The 27,511-nt window shown below is 36.0% G+C and overlaps 3 protein-coding genes and 2 pseudogenes across 4 annotated transcripts; 2 read left to right on the top strand and 3 right to left on the bottom strand.

Moving 5' to 3' along the window:
- Positions 1-1,195: 1,195 nt before the first annotated feature.
- LOC147522681 (terpene synthase 10-like) lies at positions 1,196-5,250 on the top strand. The gene is made up of 8 exons (XM_086568267.1): positions 1,196-1,492; positions 1,815-2,088; positions 2,215-2,474; positions 2,536-2,591; positions 2,721-2,939; positions 3,024-3,162; positions 3,247-3,495; positions 3,741-5,250. The coding sequence occupies exons 1-8, from the start codon at positions 1,253-1,255 to the stop codon at positions 4,032-4,034; spliced, it is 1,731 nt and encodes a 576-aa protein (XP_086424393.1). The 5' UTR covers positions 1,196-1,252; the 3' UTR covers positions 4,035-5,250.
- Positions 5,251-10,619: 5,369 nt separating this feature from the next.
- On the bottom strand, positions 10,620-18,370 carry LOC147522679 (ruBisCO large subunit-binding protein subunit beta, chloroplastic-like; annotated as a pseudogene). Its single transcript, XR_015213959.1, has 16 exons — positions 18,122-18,370; positions 17,349-17,999; positions 17,159-17,267; positions 16,977-17,023; positions 16,149-16,276; positions 15,916-16,052; positions 15,618-15,820; positions 15,257-15,414; positions 12,777-12,972; positions 12,588-12,667; positions 11,943-12,014; positions 11,745-11,849; positions 11,546-11,625; positions 11,355-11,447; positions 11,029-11,167; positions 10,620-10,942 (listed from the first exon to the last, which is right to left on the bottom strand). The product of XR_015213959.1 is annotated as a ruBisCO large subunit-binding protein subunit beta, chloroplastic-like (transcript).
- On the bottom strand, positions 15,699-16,260 carry LOC147522680 (metal transporter Nramp2 pseudogene; annotated as a pseudogene).
- A 636-nt stretch (positions 18,371-19,006) lies between the features above and the next one.
- LOC147522678 (UDP-galactose/UDP-glucose transporter 3-like) lies at positions 19,007-21,570 on the bottom strand. The gene is made up of 7 exons (XM_086594705.1): positions 21,242-21,570; positions 21,062-21,159; positions 20,855-20,985; positions 20,745-20,775; positions 20,539-20,642; positions 20,274-20,395; positions 19,007-19,571 (listed from the first exon to the last, which is right to left on the bottom strand). Exons 1-7 carry the CDS (start codon positions 21,343-21,345, stop codon positions 19,172-19,174), a joined length of 990 nt encoding a protein of 329 aa, XP_086450831.1. The 5' UTR covers positions 21,346-21,570; the 3' UTR covers positions 19,007-19,171.
- A 3,577-nt stretch (positions 21,571-25,147) lies between these two features.
- LOC147522677 (large ribosomal subunit protein bL21c-like) lies at positions 25,148-26,761 on the top strand. Its single transcript, XM_086594715.1, has 5 exons — positions 25,148-25,615; positions 25,694-25,774; positions 26,032-26,133; positions 26,214-26,312; positions 26,437-26,761. Exons 1-5 carry the CDS (start codon positions 25,613-25,615, stop codon positions 26,473-26,475), a joined length of 324 nt encoding a protein of 107 aa, XP_086450841.1. The 5' UTR covers positions 25,148-25,612; the 3' UTR covers positions 26,476-26,761.
- The last annotated feature ends 750 nt before the right edge of the window (positions 26,762-27,511 follow it).

Below are 27,511 nucleotides of genomic sequence, written 5' to 3'. Positions count from 1 at the left end.
TCTTACCTCTTGTTCTTGGAGGAAAAACATGATTAGGGCGGCAAGGACCCCTAAGCAAATATGTTCTTCTCACCGAAGTCTTGATCATTAGGATGATAATCAAATCTTTTTCCTCGCGAGGGTCTCCCCAAGACTAGACAAGTCAAGTTCTTCACGATTTTCACGTTGAACCCGCTTTGGCGTGGGTTGTTCAACATCACCATCCTCAATTTCTTGGTGACTTCGCTTTGAGGAGGATCCTACTTCAACACCGCAACATTATTTATGTTATTAGGTGGTTGGGTAGGTTGAAATGCAACGACTTTCCTTTGATCAAATACTTTAACATATCTGTTTAAATAATTAAAATAAACCATTAATCAACCTAATTGAAATTGCACTAATTAAAATAAATCACCAATATTATTATGATATTCACAAAATAAAATTAAATAAAAATATGTGGTTTAATGAATTCACAAAAAGAATACAAAAAAACTAAAAAATATGATTTAGGAATCAACTTAACATGAAAAGATAAAAAATAAGACAAGAAATTTAATAATATTAGGCTTACCTAGCAAACTTTAAAAATTAATCAAATTATAAATAGCTAGTTAAAATAACAGAGAGAAAAGTGGAATTGTGGAAAAGTGGGTAAGTGGGGTGTGGGTTTTGTAATTTTGTATAACTTTTTGATTAGGCAAAGAGTCAAACTTGAGTAAGGTATTGGGTTTTTCTTTTTGTTTGGTTTCGGTGGGTGTGCTGTGCTTTTATTTTGTTTTTTTGTCGGTTTTTAGTTCAAGTTCAATACTGTTGAGTCATAGTCTAATTCTAATTCAAGTATGAATACTATTGAGTCACGTAAGTCGGTAATAGTCTAAACTCTAAAGTGCGAGTCTAAATACTGTTTGAACACTGCTGACTGCTGAGTCGTTAACTTTATGTACTTTTGTACTTTTGTTAGCTGTGTTTTCAGTTTATATAAATAGTACAACTACTTTTTTTTTTTTTGTCGAAAATTGAGGGTGAGCCAGGGCGTACCCTGGGCCCCCCCTGGCTCCGCCACTGCACGGGCATCAACTAGTATATATATATTATTGAATTTGTTTTTTTTTATCAAATAGTAAATATCTCTCTGATTAAATATACAAAAAAAAAAAAGCACACCAAATGAAAGACACCTAGTTGTCTCTTTTGCATATAAAGTTGGACCGGCACGAGCTTGTTGTACTACAATTACAAGCATAATTTGGCAAGAGTAACTCTGAAAATGGCTCTCCAAGTCCTCCACCTCAACTTCTTGTCAACTAAGATTTCCTCCTCCACTCCCTTTCCAAAGCAAGTCCCATCACAAAAATCTCGTAATGTTGAATTCACAACTTCTCCACACAAGTGTCTAGCTACTACCCAGAATGGCGTCGTTGCTCAAACTGAGAGGCGATCTGCAAATTATAAAGACAGCATATGGGAGCATGATCAGTTTCTGAAAACTTTGAAAAATGATTACACGGTCATCATTACAACTCTAAAACTTCCTATATATAGCTAGAATTCTTTGGTTAAATCGGAATAGATAATTATGGTGCATAATTACAATAACTTTCCTCTGTTGTACTAGGCCTGTGATCATGATCACGTTTAGTGTATAGTTCTTTTCGGTGACAAAGCAGGCACCATGCAGGCATGCAAGCATGGTTCTTTTCCTGTCCACTTGTTAAAAGATGAACTTCAACGCCATTTTACAGATAACAGATCGAATGCTTTTTATGCAATAAATTAAATGTCCTTACACGAAGAAAGAAAGAAATAACTAATTTTCAAGTCTTGTACAGGCCGAAGAGTATGTATTGAGGAGAATGAGGGCCAACATTCTAAAAGATGAGGTGACACACATACTGGACCCTGCGCGAGATGCTAGCAGCCCTTTCGCGTTGCTTGTGCTGATAGATGACATACAGAGGTTGGGGTTAGGATATATTTTCGAAAAGAACATCCGAACAGCCTTGGGATTTCTGATCGAAAAGAATCTAAAAATGGAAGAGAGTCTTGAAACTACAGCTCTGTACTTTAGGCTCCTTAGACAACACGGGTTCAAGGTCTCTCAAGGTACGACCAACCAACTCCTTTGGCTCAGGTTTTAATCTTCATTGCTCATCATCATCTGTTATGTACGTACCTCTGTTTTTAGTTTTAATTGCTTCTCTTTTTCTTTTTTGTAAATTGGTGAAACAGATGTCTTCAGCATATTTAGGGACCCCCAAAACAGTTTCAAGGAGAGTCTCGGCCAGGATGTCAAGGGTATGGTTAGATTGTTTGAGGCTTCTTATCTGGGCTTAGAAGGAGAAGACATACTTGATGAGGCCAACGCCTTTGCCCGTAGGCATTTATTGGATGTTAAGGGAAACGCGGACTCGAACCTTGCGGAACTAGTAACTCATGCTTTGGACTTGCCATTGCATCATCGGATTACAAGGTTAGAGGCTAGATGGTTGGTATATTGATGCATACTCAAGAAGAAAGGACGTGAATTCAACGTTGCTTGAACTTGCGAAGTTGGACTACAATATGATTCAAGCTACTTACCAGAAAGATCTCATTGAAACGTCAAGGTAAGAGTTAAGACCCTTCATTAGTTACAATTTAAGGAGCTATCACAAGAAGTCAAGAAGACACGGCGTGTACTATTGAGCAGTAACCTTTTACGTGTTATAATGTTTCCTCTGTCGTTACTATTGTAGGTGGTGGAAAAAGTTAGACATAGTAATGAACTTGCCCTTCTCAAGAGATAGGTTGGCAGAATCCTTCTTATGGTCTGTCGGAATGACTGACGAACCACAATACAGTTATTGTAGACAAGTAATTACGAAAGTCAATGCTCTGCTAACCATAATTGACGATGTCTATGACGTTTATGCTACATATGATGAAGCCAAACTCTTTACTCATGCAGTTGAAAGGTTCGGAACAATGTTCTTTTTTGTTCAATGTTCTCTTTCTGTTGGAAATTTCTAAAACACGTACGTATTCAACTCAATATGCAGATGGGATATTAATGCAGTGGAACAACTTCCAGACTATATGAAGTTGTGTTTCTTTGCTCTTTACAACACCGTTAATGAATTTGCTTATAATGCCCTTAAGGAGCATGGGTTTAATATCCTTCCACACTTGAGGAAACAGGTTAGTCCATTCACTTCTTCTGTTTACCATTATGGAAATCGTCTGTTTTCCCTGACAAACTTAACGTTTATATGCTTGCTATAGTGGGTAAACCAATGCAAATCATACCTACTCGAGTCGAAGTGGTTTCACACTGGATATAAGGCCACCCTTGCGGAGTATCTAGACAATGCGTGTGTTTCAGTTGGGGGGCCAATATTGAGCTTTCACGTATACGTATCCATGACTCCCAGAATCACCAAGGAAGCGTTAGACTACTTACAGAATTATCCAGATCTTATCCGTTGGGCCTCTATGGCATCTCGAATAGTTGATGATTTCGGAACTTCTGAGGTAAGGAACCCGTATAATAGATATCCCTAGTTATCAAGTTATGTATAATCTTCCTTTGGTTCACTCCCTAAATCCTAAATCAGCTGAGTTCAATGCCTCTTTCTTAACGATTTGTATAGTACCTTCGTTTCTTGAGATATAGAACTTTCTCGCATCAAAACCAACAGTGACACGTAAGCAGAGAATATTTGTGCACACTGAGTAGTAGTTCTCCTATAAGTAATGACTTGTTGCATGTGATATAGGATGAGCTACCAAGAGGGGATGTTCCAAAAGCAATCCAGTGTTACATGCATGATACTGGTGTTTCTTTTCAAGTTGCTCGAGAACAGTTGAGGCATTTGGCTAATGAGGCATGGAAGAGGCAGAATAGAGAGCAGTGGGTTGAATCCCCTTTACCAGAAGCTTATGTAAAGGCGGTAACGAACGGGACTAGGACAGCAGAAATATTTTACCAATATGGAGATGGCTTTGGCATCCCAGACAGTGAGACTGAGAACCGAATTCGATCATCAATTGTCGATCCAATTCCTTTATAGTTTGTACTATGTCGTAATCGAACCACAAAAAAGGCAAGGTTGGCTCTCCTTTGGTTCAAACTTCAAAGATGCCTCTCCTTCGAGAATTTTTATTGGTGCTCCGTTTGATTATCTATCTGTGTAGTATTCGGTTTGGTAATATCTGTGTAGCATTCGAATGGCCATGAAATTTCTGCTCCTACTATAATTTCGAATGTTAATGCGAATTGGGGGTAATATTCCCTCACCTCCATAAAAGGGTTTATTGTAATTACATGTAAAGCAGAACAGGGGATAAACATGTTGATCATTGTCAAACATCAATTTCATCAATTTCGTCGGTTTCAATGACCTGAGTTCCTTGATTAATTACCATTAAAAAAAAAAAAAGTTCCATGATCAGCACAGAATGTTTTTGCTATCACTTTACACAACGGCACATTCAGAGCCAACATAATTTCTACCAGTACCGGTAATAAGTTGATACAATAAATCAATATGAAAAGTAGATACGATTAAAATTCTTCCAACAGAACATATAATGATCATACGTTCGAGAAAAACGTATGTAAGATTCCATCAGTACAATGACTTTAATGAAACGAATGCAAATCAAACACAAAGGGCTTCAAGAAGTGTATTAATTATGTAAAACGGTAAAGAGGTACCCTTTAGAGACGAAGATTTTTTCTTTAAAGAAAAACAAAATCAGAAAGAGAAACACTATTTAGCTTCTCGAAAGGGGGTTGTCTTTCAACGTGTAGCTCCTTAACATCTCTGTTTTGCAGGTTCGATTTGGACAAAAACAGTGTCATCCTCAGAGTTCCATTCAAGAGATTTGAAAAGCAACTTAACAGTCATTAGCCACACAAAGGTACGCAAAGGAGCATTAAGATCATAGTATCATACCACGTCATCCTTATGGAACTGAATCTTTGCGTATGTCGTCGATCTTTCCAACAGCCTCTAAAATCGACGAGTAAGTAATAAGATCATAATCAAATCCGCTTGAACTCATCTCTTTCATCAGCCTCACAGCCTCCTCAACATACCAGCACGACTAAGACAGCCCAGAACTGTGTTGTAGGATACAGAGTCTGGTTTAATGTTTGCATTTTTCATCTTCATAACCATCTCCATTGCTCGATTGGGACCGCCTGACCTTGCCAACCCATACAAAATGATATTGTGTGAGTTTATATCTGGAACAGAACCCTCTTCTTCCATTGTTTGAAGCAAAGAATGGGCTTCATCTATCATGCCACCTCTAACTATTGTAAGCATACACATCTGTTGGGAGATTTCACTAGAAAGTCACACTTCAATCTAGTTACTTTCTATCCTAAATGATTTCAACTTGGAGCTCACACCAAGAAAATCACCCACCCAAGACTTTGGTAGTTATCACAACAAACTCAAGCAAACAAAACTACTAATTTATCATCACCCATAGCAAACAAACAACAAATAAGAAAGTAAATATGCAAAGAGACACAAAAATTTAGGTGGTTCGGTAAATATTACCTACATCCACACAAGAGCCAAGTTTCTTTTATAGCAAAGATTGAGAGTTTACAAGAGATATCAAGAATCAAGAATAAAAAGCCTCACTCCCTAGCTCAATAGAGCTCTCACAATATCCAAGAAATGAATCTCTCAAAAGGTTGTCTCAAAATCCTAATCTATTTCTTTTATATAAGTACACATAGAAAAAAAGTGAGAAATATAGGCTTGGGGCCGAAATATTGACAAATTATCGAAATTCAAAAAAATTCAGAACACTAAAGTTTGTTGGTGAGATACCGGAGCTTCATTCGCTCGACCGTTCTACAGCCCAACAACATCAAGACTGCATTCAAGTTTCTTCATTTCATTCAAAAAGATCTACAGCGTCACCCAGGTGTCCACATTTTCCAAAGTGTTTGATCATTACAGCATATACCCGAGAGCTTGAAGAGCCACAGTTCTCTTTTAATTCCCGAAACAACTCATTCGCGGTTTAGGCAAAGTTTTGCTTTCTCAAGAGCATCAATAAGAGACTGCAATAGGCAAATGGACAATGAGTAAACCCGTTCTCATCCATTTCCTCAAGCAGTAACAAAGCCTTTTCTACCAATGCCATATACGTACTCGAATCATGCTAAAAAAATTCCTCTTCCCAGCCCATTTAAAGAACTGTAGTGTAACACTAATTTCAACATTTATCTTCATTTAACACTTCTAACTTCTATGATTAACATTTCTAACGCCTTCTCGGCGTTTGGGCCCATTTAAATATCTTTAAAATCCTAATAAACCTTTCATCCAACAAACGCACCGGCCCTCAGTTGTTGTTTGTTCTAGAGTGTTTTGGATTCATCATTAAGTTGTGCCGCTGAGTGTCGTTCATGGGTGTTGGTAACTGAAACATTTTAACAATTTTATTATCTACACAGTAAACAAAAAGTGAAAACTTATCGTAACTACAATAATAAAGGCAAAGGGTAATGAGAGATCATTCTCTCTAAATTTAGTGGCACTTCATATTGGCTGTTGGATGACATGATCATACGGTTTGGTGTGGTTTGTCAGTTGTGGGCCATGCAACAACCTCAATTTCGAGAAGAAATTTCTATTTGCCTTGATCTCTCAAAGAAATTTCTATTTGCCTTGATCTCTCCAAATTTGGACAGAATGATCTCTCCTTATTACGAGACTCTGTAATAAATGGAACATTTGAATTGTGGCAATAGTGCTATCTTGATTAAGTTATAAATAAACTTATCACAAACCCACCCATTTGCATCTTTTGATTAAATAATTTAAAGATGTAAGATTATTTTTTTTTTCTATTAACGCTATTTTCTAAAAATTATACTCTTGCTTTGTTCAATTTAGATTAGATTTGGGCATTTAATTCAAGATCTGTCAACGTGATCCAACAATAGAAACTGACTGTAAGATGGTTGTAAGAAAATTGGCTTTCAATATATATATATTGACACAAAAAAACACCTGTAGACCACTTGGCCAAATCCAACCAATCTATTTGCAGTCACAAAAAAACATAGGTAGACCACCTTTAGGTGATGTAAAAGTGGATATATTTGTGGTGCAAATGTGCAATACATCACCTAAAAATGGTTCACGTGCCTAGATTTGGTCAGAGTTATTGGGAAACGGGTTAATTGAAATGGGAATCGTAAACTAACACGGGGTTTTTTGCCAAAAAATTAGTACAAAGAGCGAAATTGATAGTAAAGAGAAATTAAAGGGAAAACCTAAGTTTCTCCTTTAATATATAGTTGTGGTATGTGGAGGCCTATTTTTCCTTGTCAAACATCACCCCAATCAAGTCTTGATAATAGCAATTCCAATAGAAGGTTGCTATATGGAGGTGCTATAGTACTGCCACGCACATAGGATTTTTGGCTGTCCAGTGAAATTGATGTTAGTGGTGAGTTTATTTTATGAGTTGAAGTTCATCCTAAATCTTAAGATGGAAAAAAATGGTTGATGACTAAAAACAAAAAAAAATTCAACTTTTCTTATTCATTCCAGTGAAGTTGATGTTAGTGGTGAGTTTATTTTATGAGTTGAAGTTCATTCTAAATCTTAAGATAGGAAAAATGGTTGACGACTAAAAACAAGAACTTTTTCAATTTTTTTTTATTCATTGTTCTAGATCTAAAAAGATATTGAAAAACAAGTTGGTTATGAAGAGAAAAACATTAAAAACATTGAAGTTGGTGTGGGATTAAAACATGAAGTGAAAAAAGATAAAATGGAATAACTTTATCACCAAGTCACACTCATTTGATGTCTTCAAATGAGATTTAAATGACAAAGAAGGTTTAGAAATAAATTTGATTGAAATGACAAGATTGAAAACAAGTATTGAAACAAAAGTATTGAATGCAATGAAGAACTTGAAAAAAAAAGAAAACAATAAGATTGAAATAAAAGAAATAACAAGACAAGAAAATAAATTGCAATAATGTAAATCTATCTAAGAAAGCATTACAAAATTGGATCTCAATTTTTGGGTTGTCAAACCAAAAATTGGATAATATTTTCTCTATCTACTTTTTGCTTTTATACTCCTACTTTTATAATGACTGATTTGCCCTCTCTCTACAATTAAGACACCTCACACATTTGTTTTTTTACTTTTCCTTTTTCCTTTATGTTTTTGCTTTTCTTCTTTCTTCTTGAGCAAGCTAAGGTTTGAGCAAGACTACTTTTGAGATAAAACCATCCAACTCCAGTCTTAAGTTAAAGACATAACTTTTAGTCTTATGGATTTGAGACATTGACTATTGACTTTGACTTTTCAACACTTTTTCATATAAACTAGAGGTAGAGTCTTCATAAGAAGCGTTAATAGAGCTCTTTTTTGCGCTAAAATGTATATTTTATGATAAGTGGTCTGAAATGGTTTGTAACCTGCAAAAGGCAGTAAAAACTATGAGTTGTCTGTTTATTATGTGTAAGAAAGGCTATAATGCAGTAATGTAAAGAGATAAATATGCACATTTAGGAACTGATCACCTAGCCAAATTTAGCTGCCCAAAAAATCAAAAATCTTTCCAATCGGTGTGTTAAAGTTTGAGGTGCTAAAGGGATACAAACGACACAATTTCTGTCGTCTGTCCATTAGTTGCAAATATAAGCCGATATTTTTTTGGATAGACGACACAATTTATGCCGTTTGTCGAAATTTAACACACGGACGACAAAAATTGTGTCATCCGTCTATCAAAACTTAATTATAGCAGCCAAATTTAAGACCCTTTTAGCAGCCCCATTAGAATGGTCATTTGGTGTTTGGGGTGCTATATGGTCTTTAGCAACCCATGCCATATAACACTCCCATTGGACTTGCTCTAAGATGACTAAAAGCCAAATGCATGGCGTGCATGATAAGGAACTAGCCAAATAATATGAGACTTTAGTTTAATATTCCATATGATAGTGGAAGCACAAGCCACAAGACATGTCAATGTGCTAAAATCTGTTTATACACGCTAAATTAACGAACTTCAATCACATATATCAAAGAGTAACTCTCAAGGACAAAAAGGAAGAAAAAATCGCTCTCAAATCCCCCTTTTTTTTTTTTTTCACTCACAGGGATCGGGTAGATTTTAGGACAAGTATACCCCTTATACGAAATTAAAAACGGGACAGGTGGTAAAAAGTCAAGTTTACCCCTGACGTGAAATATAAAAAATGGCTTGACCCAACCAAAACGACCAGGCGTATATAGTATGAACAATCGTTGTTCATATCTCAACATAGTGTATATATGATTAGTGAGAACACCTATTGGAGTATGAAGTGTGAACAATCATTGGGGTACCGGGTATGAACAATTACTGTTCATACCTCAACATGAGCTATGAACAATCTCTATTCATACCTCAACATAATGTATGAGGTCTGTTCATACGCGAGTAAGTATGAACAATCACTGTTTATACCAAAATACAGAAAGGGTAAAATTGGAAGATATTAATTTCAAATCCGGGCTATTTGTGAGTTATTTTCACCCGAAAATTGAGTTTGTGAGTGATTTCGAAAAATATGTGTCCTTGAGAGTGATTTTAGCTCATTATATGAACTCCATCACCAAAAATGGATTTATAAGATGAATTGAGGACTGATTTTTGGTGAAGATAGTCTTCTTATAATAGAAAATCTTCCTACAAAAAATCACCCCAAATGAAAATGTTTAACTTTGTCAAAAGTTGTTTTGAAATTTGAAAAATCTATACTGTTGGATAATTTTATAACATTGCAAACAAATTTTGATACGTCTAGACATCTTTGAATGTGATGATTTTTTCTAAGAATGATCTATATCAATGACGGTCCTAACTCCTAAGCTAACATAAATTACATTTGAAAAGCCCCTTCTAGGTCTTGCATCTGTTTTTAGTAGAAGCACTGTTAGGTGGTCTGCAAATTCCATCTTGGAATGGGTAACGGCATCAAGACTAATGCATTGATCTTTAACACGACATTGTTGGTTTACATCAAGAGTGTCCTGTCATTTCTGTGCTGCAGAAGGTTTCACAAACGCACAATACCAATTACAGTGCCCAACACAAAAGAGAAAGACAACAAACTGATCGATCATAAGCCAAACCTAAAATAAACGTGTCTACACTTTTTACTGTCGTATAACAGACAGCTATCAGTTCTTTTGTATTTTTCGATAATCTAACAGCTGTAAATCCGTAGATTCTTGGGGGTCCATTGTTTGACTAAGTTGATGACCAAGGTTTATTCCACCTGCATTTAACTAACTTGGCGGCCAAGGTTTATTTCTTTCTAAATACGTAACTTCAACACCGTTTCCTAAAAATAAACACTGTATCTATTAACTTTCGAAGTCAATCAGAACTTAGAAACTTATTTCTGTTCACAACCAAGAAACTATTTCGTTGTCTCAAACCAATGGCTTCTTCTTCTTCATCTTCGTCCCAAACAATGGGAACTCCCACCAACTTTCAACTACTACAAACGTATTACACTTTTGTAACATGGGAACCAGAAAAACAACAACCCCATCAACAGAAACACAAGAAAGCAAGAAAAGATCATCAACAAGAAGTTTCAAAATCAGTTCAATTCTGCTTTGAATTTAGTTTAGAATGCAAGTGCAACTACTTGTTTCAAAAGTTGGATGGACAGTCTTTTTAGACCCAGAGCAATTTCCAGCGGTAATCCAAACTTTCACTATCATACTTTTTCAAGTACGATAGCACTGCTTACATAAGATGTAATGCACATTGTGCAGTAAACAAAAAGTAGCGTCATAAGATGCAATGGGCGTTCATTCTTGCTTTTGCATCCTAAAGATGTTGTATCCTTATAACCATTGATAGTTAATGATCGGAATTATTGACAGCCTTCATCCCCGTGGCCCTGTTGGCAACCATAACCTGAATGCAGAAATAATGTCAAAGTCACTCCAAAACAGAAAACAACCCATACAATAGTGTCACAAATTTCTATGGGCAGTACATACCTGAGTTATCCATGTGGTTTCTTACTGCTGCCGGCACAGGCTCCTTGATGCCAACAACAATCACATCTGAAGTGAGGAACGTTCTAGCCACAGAAGCAGCATGATCTAAGCAGCACCAGATTATCAATAACAGAAGACGCTGCAGTCAAAACTATTATTATATTCACAAAACCATCATAGAAATGCAGCACAATACACAAAATTGATAGTACACAACAAACAATAGTTTGTTCTCAAAGAAATATACAGTTCCACGTTGTGGAAAAACATATCAACATGATAATCCATCATTTACATTTTTGACCAAGACTGCAAAAGAATGTTACCTTGGTAGGATCAATGATTCCAACAGTCATTAAATCTTCGTATTTTTCAGTTGCAACGTTGTACCCATACTTTGGGTTGTCGCTGCAGAGAACCTGAATAAAGAAGAGAATAGAACAAAAATACATAACTTTAGCGCAATGCATCCTAGACAAAATTTACATAAAATATATTAACCTGGGGAAATGTTTACCCTCTCTATGACCACATTTCCATTGTCACCAGCATTTTTGGCAATTAACTCAGGACCCTTTTAACAATACCTGCCCCAACCTGCCATCCGCCCATGATAATGAACACCGTGCAACAAAACAATGCATAATTCCCTCACAGAGAAAGAAAAAGTAAACTAAAGTTATTCAAGTCCAAAAGAAGTATATGTCGACATATACCTTTTGCTCCTCGTTATCAAGAGTATCCCTGATAGCATCAACCTTTGCTGCAAGTCTCAACAGGGTGCACCCTCCACCAACTACAATGCCTTCCTCAACAGCCGCCTGAAAAATCATTGACAACACCAAATTATCGTACGCATTTCTCTGTGTTCTCAGTATTCAAGCAAGACAACATTAGCTGAAATCAGAAGATACCTTGGTTGCATTAAGAGCATCTTCTACACTCAGCCTCTTTTCTTTTAGCTCAGTCTCAGTTTGTGCTCCAACCTAGTGAGTTAAGCAAAAAGTTCAGATAAAATTATGACATAATGTGGCATATATAACTTTGTTCCAGTAGAGGTGAACAAAGAATAGCAAACAAACAAAGATGTACTATGGCTGAAAAACACAATTGAGGGTCAACTGTATAGAAAATAAAAATATATACCTACTAGCCAGGTACGTTATTTGATTTCTTCTAAGCACGCTACTTTTCAAACCCATTGTTGTGCTTTGTTTCCAATCAAATTAAGCTCACTACTCTACCTCTTGCAGCACCAACTCTTATCGCTTCATGAGAAACTTTAGATTAATGATTTTATCAGAATAAGAATTTCGCAAAGGAAACTAAGGTGACACAAACCTTATAGGAAAGACTGTGATTAACTTTCAGACTTTTAAAATTGTTACTATTTGCACAATTTTTCTGATAGTTTAGAAAAATATTACTTGAAAGACAACTAAATTTTATAAAGTTTTATTACGGTAGGAGAAGGTCAGATGATGTATGGCTCTATAATGATTTTAAAGACAAATGGAAAGAGACTTAGTTCAATATATAGCTATTGAAAGCAGAATCACCTGAACTTGCTGGACAACTTCTTGCTCATCGGAATCAGCCAGTATATGCATCTGGGTGTCCTTCATAATGTTAGAGAAAACTGTACAAACGAAAATACAACGTTTATAACATTGGGCAGTAAGAAGAAAATCATAACATTTCCAACTTAAAAATCTGGGTCAAAACTTAAGCGTGCGAAGAAATCTTACATAGGTGATACTCTCCAAATCTTGGGCTAGCAATTTGTCGTCTCAAATGCTGAATGTTCTCCGACGCCGAGCGTAAGAAGAAAACAACTTTAAGGTGGGACACTGATTCTTTCGATGTTGAATCAGCTATTTCTACTAAAAACACTTCTTTCTGAAGCAACTCTGATTGTGAATACACAACATTTACAATGCTAACCTGCATATTAACCAAATATAACTCTCATATGGGTCTAATAAATCATATAGTTATAAATTGCAGGTAATTAATGATGTTCAAGGCTTTTTTCTTGGATAATTTTAACGGCATAAATAAACAAATCATAAAAAAATTATTAGAATAGAAAAACAAATCAAAGATGGGGAAAGGGGAGGGTGGGTGCACCGTTTGAGAATCAACACCATTTTTGCTATGTATTCTCGCACTGGTGAAATCAACACCATTTTTTGTGCTTGTAGCAACGCATATGCAAACAACCATTTCTTTGTTCAATAGGGAATATAGATTATGGAGCATCTAGTAACACGTTATGAGAATATATGCAAATCTAAATCTCAGACTTTCAACTTACTCCACTAACTTATTCTACTTAAGCAATTGATAAGACTGAGGGTAGACTATTCTCAAATCGAGTATCTGTTCAAATTAGAAAGGAAGGGAATTAATTAGAAATGTATTGAATATAATCTACCTCCTGAGCCAAAGAATTACAGAGATTCTAATCTTCAACCAGAAAAAATTACCCAGTTCCCAAGAGGCTGAGTACAAAACTAATGTTTAGTCTTAACTTTCAAAATCAATCCACACACAGATCACCTCTGTGACTTTATATCCATTCTCAGGTAGTTCTGTTGTGGGATTTGGTGCTTTGGTATTCTGAACCCCAATTTCTAAAGGATATTCCAACTTCTCTTTGACTTTCCCAGCTTTTCAAGTTCTTCTTTCATGCTTGAGCATTCTTTCTCTAGCTAATTGGACTTCAATTCATAATGGTAACAATATGGTCATGGCTGCCAAAGGTAGCTCCATTTCCATTTTTAAAAATGCATAATTTCCCTAATATAATAATTATTGGCACATCCGAAAGTGCAACTAAAACTGAAGTTAAGAAATCCTGGATTTTGGGAGTTCCAAAAGAAAGTTAATCAACGACCAAAGGGAGTGCTCTAGCAAACTACGGCATAAAATGCTTTATGGTTAGATAGAAAAAATGTTTCAGCTGTCTGTATGTTTCTATCCTCTCCCTCTCTTGTTGTCTCTGCCTCTCAACTGATTTCTAGTTCCCCCCACAGCAAATGTCACTCTCCCACCTTCTCTACCTCCTGCTTCCACATTTGTTGTGGCCTTGTGGGTGAGTTCTACTTCCCCATATTCTGCTCCCGCCATTTGCCTTTTCCTCTCCCTCATCCTGCCTAAAAGTCACTCCATCACATTGCAAATTGCAATAGAATTGTTTGCTAAAACAACTTTTCAATTCTCTTATGTCATATAGGATCCTCAAACTCTCAAAGGGTAGGAGTGCACAGCTAGTACCCTCCAAAAGGACATGAAGATCACCCAAGGTGTGTAATCATTTGTATGGAAGCATACAATGCTCATAAACAAACACAAATTATATTCTAATTTTACCCACCAAACATAGGGTTCCACAATAACAATTTAAAATCATTATGCTAAGTGTACAACTAAAAAAAGAAGAAAAAAGAGGTACTATGTCTGTACGTATGTGAATCCATAACCAATCTACATATTTCTTGTTAAATTAGTATTTGAAGGTAACAAATAATAATACACCATCATTAACGATAAGTGAACCTAGTATTCTTCATTCCCTGTACGTGGTACTGTTTCCTGGACATGGTAATAATTCTAGTCGTGCTAATGATTGCTATTATATACCAATTGTTAGAGAAACCAAATACATGATTATTGATAATCATATAATCATTAAGCACTCAATTACTGAAGCCATATAGATTAAAGAAAAAAAATACATTACCTTATCACCTACTAAATAGAATAGTAATAGTCCCTCATCTTGATGAATTTATTTAGGAGGAAAGATGCAATAGTGAATGCCTTAACTGATGATTAGATTATCAAAGCTAGATTTCAAAAAGGGAAAAATGTGTTTACCCATTACTACTATCTAATCTATGAAATAAGGTTTGACTAAAGAGCCGTAAAAAAAAATGGTCGAAGAAAAATATATCAAGTGTACCTACTTTTCAGCTTCAATGGCTAATATATGTTGAACAAAATCCGGATAAGAGTTTAAACAGAACTGAATGTTGTTAAAGGAACCTAAAGCTCCTTCAGAAACAAAGCAACTAATAAGAGAAATCAACCACCCACTTGATGGGATAATACAAAGAATACTACATGTGCTCATTATACCATACTGCATTGTTGCTTTGATCACCTGGCAAATAATATTACGGAGTAAAAGTTCTATAAAGATGTTTTAAACCATTGGTGTTACCTGGTAAGCAAGGTGTTTTCTACTTCCAGTTAGAATTGAAACAAAAGCGTCATATGCACTCATTATTGCATTAATCACCTCCTTTTGATAGGGTTTCCAAAAGCTTTTTCGTTATTGGACTTAAAGAGGAAAACAAACTTGTTTTTGGAGGAAGCTTTCTGCATAGAAATATGAATTGCAATTAAAGAAGGCAGTGGCTATTACAATGAATAAAAGAGAATCAAAACACCGAAACATGAAAAGGCTGAGAAAACAAAGAATGGAAATAATAATATAAACATAAGGAAAATAGAAGAATGGAAATCAAAACCCAAATCTATTGAATGAAAATTATTTATTGGATGATGTAAAGTTATCGTACATTATGGTTAACATCTGCATCAAGCACTTCCACCCAAGTGCCCAAATATAAAGTGGAGTACCGTCCAAATTCTTCTTCTCATCAGATTTTTTTGCCAATCCAAAATCCACAAAATGCAAGAATACATTGTGGCATAATCACACAGCCAACAACCCCTACAGCTTGCCGAATTGTTCTCGAGCTTAGCTTTGGCACTAAAACACCTACATAGAGAAGACAACAGTTACAGCTACAACTTCGGAACAAAAAAACAAACAAACTGAAATGATTGAACAATAAATAACACTACTTTCAATACCTATTAGTACTTCCTTCCCACTAGGCTTAGTTTCTCCAAACATCCAAGCAAACAATTTAGCCATCGTCGCAATCAGAACCGCGAAAACAGCTTCCAATTTCCACACTCCATAGTTCTCAAGAAGCAGAAATATAAAACTGTACAAACACACAACATATGATTACACTCAAAACACAAATTTAAGCCAAAAACTAAAACTGTTCACTCAAAAAGATGATATTTTTTCTGCTTACCAATCAGTAGCAGTGATGAGAACACCAGCCCAAAGTGACTCAAAATCTGAATAGCAATAGCACTACCAATAACTTCTTGAATATCAGCACCAATTAAATCCAACTCAGCCATAACCCACAACAAATACCTAGCCCAATTAAATGATTAAAACTCGTTAGTTTGAGAGAAAGAGAATGGAAACGATTGATTCCCCAAACATTTTCACTTGATTAGTGTTCTTTAACCACTCAACAAGTAAGGCTTCACAAAATGCTTAACTCATAACCTATGTTACATGGACACGCCATATTCCAAAAATAATCTGTGTCGGACATATATCCACGTGTCCGTGTCGGACACATATTGTGTGTGATGTACCTTAGTTTTTGATATTTTGCTGTGTCAGACACTCCGTATCCGTGTCGGATACTGACACACGCGTCCATGTCAATGTAACTTAGCTCATAACCATAACGAGGTAATCAATCCAAGATTCTCATAATTATCCGCGATTTCATAATTATTGAGTGGATCATGGAGCATGTTGAAACTGCCGCATGCTCTTGCACCTCAAGCAACTCTTTTTTCATTCAAATTTGAAAATAGCTAGTAAGCTAAGACATACAAACAATATCCATTTAAATGATACTGTGAACATACTTTTGCAAAAAAGTCGCATTGATTTTGCCTGTTTGCATCTCATATTCCTTTGTCTTATATCAGGATTATTAACTATTTTCAGTTATTAATAATCGTTACCTTGCTCAATCATGAAAAGTAAGCAAAAAGGTTAGCTACCACTTATCACTTATGCCTTCATAGAGGAAAAGTTGAGTTCAAAGAATAACCTGTGGAGCAGCCAACTCAAGAGTCCTAGGGACTATTATACTTGGACCTGCATTATGTCAACCAAAAGATAGATGTATAAATTGAAATTAATCGAGCAGCATCGTGTAAAAATAAATAAATGTAGACTTGAAATTATAAAAATAAAAATTGGAAAAAAAGAAAGAAAGAAAAAGGATCTTACGCTTCTTAAATTTTAATTTCACGTACACGTGAACATTCAATAATATGTCCTCGGCTTTGTGCATCCTTAAGATAAAACATTATTCCCAAAAAGGAGTAATGGACATGGACTGTGGACAACAAAAGACAGTTTATTTGCCTTGTCTTAATAAACAATATAATGTATATGTATGTAGACATTAAGACTGGACCTGTAAAGTGATGTCTTTGACTGCCTTGTATGCCACTGACATACGTCCTGAGTTTTATCCTCTGATGAACAACCATAAGCTATCTATCGTCCAGTCCATGTATGATGGTGACTGCATCCTATGAGGAAATTGATCAAAGGCAATAATCAAACAATCAAAATATAAAAATCTAACAGAAAAAAAACCTCTAGCTTTGAAGCCCAAGTGTCTTCATGTGAAGTTCTCCATTTAAAGTAATTTCAAACTCAAAATCTAAAACTAAATATCTCTTTCAACATCTATTCGGTCTTTAATGTCCGAGCCATCAATACCACCGTTTCCATGAGAATATCAACTTGGGGAATTTCCTACTTCATCTGCAACACGCCGTCTATTGTGGCCATCTAAAACTCCACGAAGGAGAATACCTAATATTCCTGTGCAGAGCTTTGGTGTTGGTTCTATTAGGTAGTGCTCCGTCCCTTGCAGCAACACAACACGCAGCTCCCATGATAACTCAAAAAGTCAAAATGTATATAGATTACAAATCTAGCCAAATAATAGAGTTCACCTTCTTGCAACTATATTCCACATTCTCAAAACTATCAGGTTTCAAAGAAAGCCTCACAACCATGGTTTAGAAAGCAAGAGAGACTACTTCCCATAATGGCCCTGTAATCAAGTAAAAGTAAATAACTCTGTGAAGAAATGGGCAAGTAAAAAAAATGATCCAATGCAAGAACAGATGATAACCAAAAAATAAGGGCAACAAAATGCAATAATGAATATCCCACCCCAAACAAAACCGACCCGTATAAGTACAATCAACCAATGAAGCTATAAACAAAATTAACAACACCTCTACTCCAACTCCCTAACTAGATGGCGGGAGAGAACAGAAGTTGGAGAGAGAGTACGCAGGTATTTGGGGAGAAAATCGTGGAAGAAATACTTATTTCCTTATTGGATGATTTAACACGTGGGCCACTAGGATCAAATTTGAAATACGGTAAACATTCTTCAAGCCATTCATCGAAACGAAGAACACACAATCATATTATTATTGAAATTCAAGAAAAATGGAAGGAACGAAATCACGTCAGATAACAACTACATCACATACACGAGCACGTCGACAACACTAAATACTACCACGTTTGGAGTTCACAACAATCGCCTTCCATTTTTTTTACTACAACTTCTCCGTTATGTAAAATCCCAACAACATCATACCAGAAAAAAAATGAACTTTCGACATAATGCACAGGGAGACCGTCAATTCTGAATTTTCTTTCCCAGTAAAACCTGTAGAACCATACCCTTCATTGCCATTAGTCGAATGCGTCCTTCCAACACTTGAACCTTTCCATTGCATACATCCAAAGAAACGAGTTCCGTAATTAATGTACAAGATCCCATCAACAGAAATCCTTTCATTGCTGACCGACCACCTTTCCTCCCAAGGAAGTATAATTGGATATCATTGGATCACTAAAACAACATGAATCATTCCAAGAACCACCTATGCTTCTCACGTGAAACACCAGAGCACCAGAGCAATCAATTACCGACTTGACATGGTGATGCATCGAAGTATAGTACAACAAGAATCACCTGTTGTTTCAAACCTACTCTTAAAATCAAATGATATTTTGGTCTTTACAACTAAGAGACACTGCTGAAATGTGAACAGATGCTTTACACTGCTTCATTTTACATAAATGATCGATTACATTTTCCTCCACTCTGCAAAACTATCAAAACTCGAGGGAACACTAAACCTTTAGGCTTAGATCCATCTATAATAATAGAAACAAAGATGTATCATGAATTAATATCCTTCCTTACATGGATTTTCTTTTCTTCTGGAGCTTTCTCCACTTCAAATAAATCTGGTATGACAGACCGGAGAAGACCATTATGACACTACTCCACTGCTTTGCCGACAGAGGATTACCACTAAGCACTGAAGAAACCACAATGCTCACAAATTTCCGAGTAGTTGTGATGGTGGTGTTGGCAAGGGAGCCAAATCTGCTGATGGTCAAAAAGATAAAGTTCTGCCCAACTGCCCCGCACAAACAAAAGAGAAAAATATCCCATGCTGCCTCTGGATGATCTCTACAAAACTGGACTGCCTCAAATCCACTTCCACGTGGCCAGCTGAACATGTAGATGATGTTGTATATGGTACCCCATAAATTCATCCCCAGCATTATATCCCAAGCACTCGTTTTAGGGTACCTGTGTAACAGATTGCAAACTGGTTGAGCTGGGGAGCATGAAGTTATATATGCATTGATGTATTAAATGAATGTGTTTCGAGAGAGTAATTCACTGCATGAAAATTGATTTGCTAGTGATCTGTAACCCAGAGTTAGTAACTGTTTGTCATTACTTGTGAAATATCAAATTATATAAATTTTTTTGCTTCATATAAAACATACTCATGTTCTTGTGAAGTGCAAACAGGAAGTGGGATTAAAAAGCGTTATCCTAAAATTTGTGCAAGTGCAAACATCAAAGGAGTGGTCTTTAAAAGGTTCAGGCTCAAACTTCATTTCAGTAAGTTCATAGATTGTCGTACAAGTACAATGGAGACTGAGATGAAGACCGGGTATTGCTTCACTGCCGGATGGGTAGGGCACATTAAGAACCTTCAATTCTCTCACCGTACAGGACTACACAACTAGGCATTTTCTTACGCATCACCTTTCAGGCTTGCAGTTGCTACTGAGGCTAAAATTTCCTGGCAGCCTGAGTATCAGCTACAATGGCACAAATTATGCATGATGGGCATTGGCAATGGTGATAACCACATTCTTAGTTATATCAATATATTAACAGGGGGAGGGGAGGAAATGGGGATGGGAGGGGGTGAGGTAAATGGAATTTACATAAATTGATATGCACAGAAGTGACTATCCAATTTCTGAACATTCATACCTTGCTGAAATTGAATCCTGAGTGGCATTTGTAAATCCGTCAAATGCTAAGTTCAGGAAACATAGCCCATATCCAAGAGGTGCATTTGGGTGAGCCAGCTTGCTTATGGTCTTTGAGCTCGTCTATTGTCAACAAAACAGAAGAAACAACATAATAGTTAAGAGAAAAGCTTATAAGTGCAACGCAAAGTTTATAAACTGTAATGGAACTTCATATGGATAGTTCTTCTACTCGTTAATTCCAACTCCAAGGACACAGTCGTCACCTTAGCAAGAGCAAATGCAGACACCCCTCCAGCAACAAGGAAAGTGCACAGGTACTCGGGAAAAGTATATTTAATGCCGTAAACTAGTGTACCCATCAACATAACTGCATGCAGGTCAGAGATCCATCAGTGAAGTTATAAAACGTGAACTACAAATCCTGGGTGAAAATACTAGTATTGTAACAAATTCATAAATGTATTCATACCTGGAATCATTTTTGAAGATTTAGCCAGGACCTGCAAAGGAATAATAGCAATGTGAGTAAAGTTAAATGGACAGAAATGATGAAAGATTTTCAATAAAAGTATGACGTGCCTGGGCCGGGTAACTGATGTATTTTAAAGCTTGAATCCCCATGGCAGGACCAATTGTGTTTGTGATACCAGCAGTCCAATAACTCCAGCATGGAGCTCCACCACTGCTACTTCTGGACCATATCTTTAGCACTGCACAACAAAATAAGAGTAAACAAATTTGTTAAGAGTAAATGTGGAAAGGGAAGAATTAGTAAAGAAAACTTACTCATAAAAGACCAAATTAAACAAACTACATTTTGCGCAAGATTTAGGAATGAAAGATGCTCGAAGCGTTTCCCTTCAGGACCGAACCGCTTGGTTGATCTGAAACACAATATTATTATTATTATAATAAACACAGGTTTCAAAGATTGATTGCAATTAAGAAGACAAAAAAAAAGCTTACATGGTCTCTTGAAGGACTCCTTGTGTGATATAAGCTGACCATATTCCAGCCATGCAGAATCCCAATAACAATACTCGCCCAACTCCACTCCCATGTCTTTCCATCCCCGCCTCGAATTTACACTTTTTTTTTCACAATTGGAAAAAATGTTCGATTCGACAAAGTTGAACTACAACTTATAAAGTACCCGCGAACAATCACACTGACACGTGGCGATGTTTCATTGCGTACTTGTCGTCACTCTCTCTTCTTATTGGTCGTTCACACGCGACCAGGTTTCCTTCTATCAAAGACCATTAATATGCTCCTAGTGACCTACGTCGTCCCCCACTTTTTTCTCTAAGACCAGGCCATTAGATTTTACATAAAAAAAAAAATTTTAAACGCTTTTTTGGCAATTTCAATTATTCGTAATCCAAAATAAATGGTGTAAATGCTCTCAGTGACCCACGTCAGCTTCCTTTTTTCTCTAAGACTGACACATTAAATTTTACATAAAAAAAGGAATTATAGGCCCTTTTCTGACCCGATTTCAATTGTTAATAATCCAAAATAAATGAAAACCTCTTTCTATTTTTTTTTTTTTTTTCAATTCTACAAAACACTTCTAACTCTCTAAAAAAAAATCATCTCTTTAAACTCTCTCTCTTATTCTCTTTTTCTTCCAAAATTAAAGGTCAAAAAGGATGATATGGCTTCTAGGACAAGGGATTTTCAGGGTGTCAGCACGAACAGTTTTGAAAACACAGCCCTAGCGCTCATTGGTTAGATGGGTTCCATGCTTCTTGGTGACATTCTTCACCACCAAAAGAGGCCTATAAGAGAGGGTGCCATTGCAAATCTAGTTGATGAGGTTGAAGGTGATGTAGTTCATATTGATGGTCTTTCAAAGGCTATTCTAGGAAAACAACAACACGCCATTCATAGGCAAGATTGTGGTATTTACCAAAGCAAAGCAACCCTTCAATATGTTTTGAACCCCCACTTTACTCCTCTGATTAAACCCAGGTCAGTTTCATTAACTTTCATCATTATTTTATTCTTTTTCTGCAATAAATTTGTATATTAACAGTTTTTTTTTAGTGTTTTTATGTTAATCCAATACTGTTAAATGGTATCTATAGTCCAAATAAAAATGCTTTATGTATTGGTCTTATTTTTTTCGTTGATTTTTTTTACTATTGCAATGAATTGGATGGTGGGTATTTGTCAGAATGGGCTAAAAGTTTAATAGGATTCAGCATTATGTTTGTGAATGTCTGTATGTATTTTTAGATTTTCTAGGCTCTCAAATTAAACTGACTCATCTCTAAGTTTATTCTACGTTTGGATCAAAGTAGGTCGTATAGTTGTCATTTTAATTGCAATTTATTTGCTCTAAACAAGATTAAGTGTAAGTGAAACCATGAAGTTCAAAAAAGGAAATGAGGTGGAAGTGTTGAAAAGAGAATAGCAGTTTGAATCTTGGTTTCCTGGTATCACTAAACATAGTAGGGAACTGTGGAAGTTTTATCGCCTAAACATTTCATCAATATATCTCTGTGGTGCTAGATATTCTTCTAATATAATGCATTCATGTTGCAGAAAAGCACAGGTTAAATGAAGAGGATCCTGGTACTTTTTCAGCTAAAGGGTGCAAAAATACAAATAGGGGGACATACCAGATCATGAGGCTGGTAATGGATATTGGAAAGCCAGTGGATCCAAAAAAGAGTTGATAGATCAAGATAAAAGAAAAGTTGGTCTTACGAGAGCTCTAGTCTATTATGAAGGGAAGAAAGTCAAGGATAATCCTAGGAAAAAAACAGATTGGATCATGCATGAGTTCTGGATTCCAGAATATCAAATACCTGAGAACAAGCAAAGCAATTGCATGAAGGTACCTTCTCAGCATTTTCTAACTCTATTTCAACATAATATGATCTGTAGTATAGTTATGAATTCATGTTTATCTGTTTTGAGCACTACTCGACATTAAGCAAAAGATTTCAGAGCAATTGTATGATTGCCGCGTGAAATCCATGCTTATGCTCCCTTAGAAAACGTAAATATAGGAAACTCTAAAGTCCTTGCATACCGACCATCTCAATTCATGCACAATTCAATAATTTGTTTGTTTTTGCTGTTAGTTTCATTTCAATACTTATGCCATATGTCACACATGAATGAATGTATATGTGATGCTTTGCTTCTTTCAAGTAGATTCATCTCTATCTACTGATTTTTATACATGTTATGCTATTGTTTCAATTCTCCAGCTAGATGATTGGGTATTATACAAAATACACTACAATAACATGAGAGGCAAAATTAAAAGGCAAGAAATATATAGGAAGGAATGGAAAAAGGAGAAGGCAAGAAGGAAATGACAATGAAGATGATGTAGATAAAGGCCAAGCTGAAGTTGAAGGTAGCAGGAATAATCTAGAAAACTTAAAGGTTGACAGTGAATTTGCTACAAGCATAGAGGAAGCAATAGAACTCTTCGATGAATATTATATACCTGTTAGTTCTCGTGGAAGATGTTCCTTTACCCCCATCACAAAATCAACAGTAATTCTTACTACTTTTATAACTTACCATGTTATTTTACGATTCACGTGTCCGCCTTCTATTTTTAATCAATGTGTTTCCGTTAGTTTAACAATAGAGAAATGAACAACAGTTGTTTGCCTGTGTGTTTCCGAGGCATTGCTATGTTTCAGGTTGACATGGTTGAAAATGGGTCGATTTTTCTTTTGCTTATAATAAGTTGTGTTGGGTCGGTGGGGCATTTTATCCTCGCCAATGGTTTAAAAATATTTTACCTTATTGAGTATGAGTTGGCAAGATCTAATTCTTAGCATCAGATCTGCTTGGTAAACTTACTTCTCATGATGTGACACTCCTATCGAAATAGCCAGTTTGTCGGCTATAGAGTGCCTATGCTGTTGTGGTCCATTCATGCTTCGCCCCAAAGACACGCTTGGTTCTCTTTCGAAGATGTCTTCTTGAGGAGCTGATATATGCTCCTCAATAAGACAAATTGCCGGTGAAACACCATTGGACTCGACACCCGCGATATTATAGGGTTATACCATGAAAAGCTAAACCATCTATCAATGGAATTAGACCTGATAGAAAAGTGAGTCAAGAAGTCTAGAAGATTAGACACAATCAAATGGAGAGAACCAACAACACTAAGTCTCCTTGGAGATCCACGATGAATGAACAACTTACCATAACCCATAACTCAAAGATAATGAAAGCATTCTTTAAATTGCGAGATATGAACACAAATATATCACAAGAGATTGATAGTTCACCAAGAACCCAAGAGCATAAAAAAATAGAACAAATGAGAATACCCGCCGATCCGGTTAGCGAAAAACTTTCCCAAAGACACTAAGATGCATGGATACCGAGGTCACCCATTGACCTATGTCATATAGGTATGATCTTCGGTACTAGTACAAGATACACTTCAAATATTGCTGAAACACGTATCCTCACATAGCCATGAATAATATGGTCAGTAGGTAGGGGGTGGGGGAGAAACAACACAAACAGAGATGCTAATCAGTAATTGCAGCACCATCTTATGTTCAAAATTACATTGTCTACCTAAATACAAATTCTACCAAAATCCTAACTTTTCTCCTAAAACTACGATTGTCTTAAATGTTTTTAATGAAGTTTTACTCGGTAATGAAATTAGTGTATAACAAAGTTTAAGCATGACAACATTGATTTCCTCATGCGACACCCACTTTTGGACTGTTGTTCCTTCACATAATTTACTTCATCAAACAAGGTCTATTGACTCTGTTTCTGATTTTTATGGTCACTTAGATTCTAGATTTTGCGGTTAATGGGTTAGTTGTGACTCATTTATTGAGTACGATCGCATCCAATATCTTCGATAATGGGATCCTTACATAGAGAGCCTGGATTTTCTTTTATTCCTCGTTGGTAGTTGTGTGGTATCTACCAGATTTTATTTCCTTTTGTTGTTGTTATAGGATTTGCTTTTGTCTATATGGATGATGAGCGAGATGCTGAGGATGCAATTCGAGGACTTGACAGGGCGGAATTTGGAAGACAGGACCGACGGCTTCGTGTTGAGTGGACAAAGGTATGTATGACAGGACAAATCAAGCCATCTGTCGTGGGTTTGAATCAGGACACAGTGATACGTACATGCAGAGGTTCCAATCAATGGATTAATAGAAGGAGACACAATGGGAACCTCCAGTACCCGCCTACAATGAAATATCTTCACTTGCCTAAGTGTGATATCCTGAAGCACCACCTGTCATTGAGTCCCAACCCGATTCTGAACTCACCCAGGTTGCTGAAACCCCAAAGCCTGAACAGATTTTTGCTGTTGTCATGGTGAGACAATTTTCGTGTCTTTTTTTTATTCTTGATATGTGCTGAAAAAAATGGTGTTTTGTTTTGTTGATATGTTAGATTGGTGGTCGGCAATATATTGTCTTTACAGTACGTTTTCTCACTGCACAGAGGCTCAAAGGTGCTAAGGTTAATGATAAGGTAATTTGGGTTTCTCTCCAATTGTGTTTTTGTTATTTGGTGCGTTTGTGTTTTGGTTCTTTTATGATTTGTTTGTTTTGTTTGTTCGTTTTATTATCATTCAGTTGTATTTTAGAGCCATTGGTATTTTTGATTAGGTGAGTGATAAAAAAGAGCACACACATTGGCGTATTTTGATTCTCAATGTAAAAAATAACAAACACTTGGGGTTGTCTTGGTTTATTTGGTTATGAATATTTTGTATTTTCCTAATGCAGATTATACTGAACAAGGTCTTATTGGTAGGGACCAAAATGACTACCTACATTGGGCAACCAGTTGTTACAAACACTGCTATGCACACAGTTGTTGAAGATCAGGTATGCCTTAGACACATGAATATTTGTCAAATTGTTGTGTTTACTATCTGACATCCTCAAACCCTCTTGTGGGATGCAAGGATTGGACCCTAAAGGGATTGTGTATAAGTACAAGAATCGGAAAAACTATCGAAGAAATATTGGTCACAGACCAGTACTGCAAAATCCTCTTGTGGGATGTAAGTCATAACTTTATATTTTGAAACACATGATGTCTTTTTCCTTTTCTTCTTGATCTGTCTCTCTTTCTCATTTTTCCCATTGTATAGTTGAAATGGATGAAGGTGATGGTATCTTTTATAGGTCAGCAGAAGGATGTGGTGGGAGGAATTGGCAACTTAAACGTAGAACCCAGTCAAATAGAATTATTATACTTTGAGCTGCTTTTTTTTTTCTTCAGCGTTTGTGTATGTCATCAATTGTCAACAAGTATTGCTTTATTTATTTGAATTAATAAGTCTTCTGATCAAGACCTACTAATTTAGTGTTCTGCCTTGATTGTAATTTAATTCCACCTTGATTTTAAGTTGTTGGGATATTGTAGGAGGTGTGGATTAATGAAGTGTTGGGATATATATGTTTTGGATATGCCAACGACGTACCATTAATATAGGTTTATTTACTCATCCATGTAATCCATTATTCTCTTTGTTGGTGTTTCTTTGCATGCCAAGTGAGGACGAGATATTTTATTCTTTAATCGGAATTTTTTCATCTATACAAGTATTGTGTGTGTATAGCATTTTGATTGCAATCTCTTAAAAAAAAAAAAAAAAAATAAACCCTTCAAACAAAGTATGTAGTGAATTATTAGCTATCAATATACATATATTATTTATTCAAGTAAACTTTAAGATTTTGAGTCATTAGCTATCTATGTAGTAAGTCCGGCTATGCCAAATGGCTAGTTTTACTTGTGTTTCATATCAACAAGATTTGCTTTTTATTGGTTTAAAATGGTCCAAGTTTATTAGACAAAATATGGACCTTATGTTTAGATGTTTAGACTTTGGTATAGTGGATTGTGATTTATCTGTAGACTAGTATATTGCACTTGCCGTATAGGCGTATAGCAAGGAAAAGCCCAGTACATACGGTGTTGATTTTAAAAAAAATTGCAATTGAAGCCCACTCCCACAAAAACCCAGTAGAAACCCATCCGAATTGCAATTGAAGCCCAGTCCCATAAAAGCCCAGCCGCACTTGTTGACCACTATGGGTGCAAGTGGATATTCAAATATTCGAATCCGATTCGAATTCATATTCGAAAAATTGGATATTATGTCCAAATTGGTTTGGTTTTAAATACGGATTCGGATATTGCTATATCCGCATCCGATAATATCCGATCCGATTTAAAAAATTAATAGTTATTATA

The sequence above is a fragment of the Coptis chinensis genome, chromosome 1 (assembly GCF_015680905.1).
Source record: "Coptis chinensis isolate HL-2020 chromosome 1, ASM1568090v1, whole genome shotgun sequence".
Lineage (NCBI taxonomy): Eukaryota > Viridiplantae > Streptophyta > Magnoliopsida > Ranunculales > Ranunculaceae > Coptis > Coptis chinensis.
The sequence above is the reverse complement of the archived record's forward strand: the minus strand, read 5'-3'. Positions and strand labels throughout refer to the sequence as shown.

What these genes read in the sequence shown, in the direction of transcription:
- LOC147522681 (XM_086568267.1), top strand. Translation starts at nt 1,253, where the DNA reads ATGGCTCTCCAAGTCCTCCACCTCAACTTCTTGTCAACTAAGATTTCC. An exon ending in CTTTGAAAAATGATTACACG is followed by an intron (nt 1,493 to 1,814) that starts GTCATCATTACA and finishes AGTCTTGTACAG; the next exon opens with GCCGAAGAGTATGTATTGAG. An exon ending in GGTTAGAGGCTAGATGGTTG is followed by an intron (nt 2,475 to 2,535) that starts GTATATTGATGC and finishes GAACTTGCGAAG; the next exon opens with TTGGACTACAATATGATTCA.
- LOC147522678 (XM_086594705.1), bottom strand. Translation starts at nt 21,345, where the DNA reads ATGGAAAGACATGGGAGTGGAGTTGGGCGAGTATTGTTATTGGGATTC. An exon ending in ACATCAGTTACCCGGCCCAG is followed by an intron (nt 20,776 to 20,854) that starts GCACGTCATACT and finishes ATTCCTTTGCAG; the next exon opens with GTCCTGGCTAAATCTTCAAA. An exon ending in CTGCATTTGCTCTTGCTAAG is followed by an intron (nt 20,396 to 20,538) that starts GTGACGACTGTG and finishes TGTTGACAATAG; the next exon opens with ACGAGCTCAAAGACCATAAG.
- LOC147522677 (XM_086594715.1), top strand. An exon ending in GTGCTAAGGTTAATGATAAG is followed by an intron (nt 25,775 to 26,031) that starts GTAATTTGGGTT and finishes TTCCTAATGCAG; the next exon opens with ATTATACTGAACAAGGTCTT. An exon ending in ACACAGTTGTTGAAGATCAG is followed by an intron (nt 26,134 to 26,213) that starts GTATGCCTTAGA and finishes GTGGGATGCAAG; the next exon opens with GATTGGACCCTAAAGGGATT.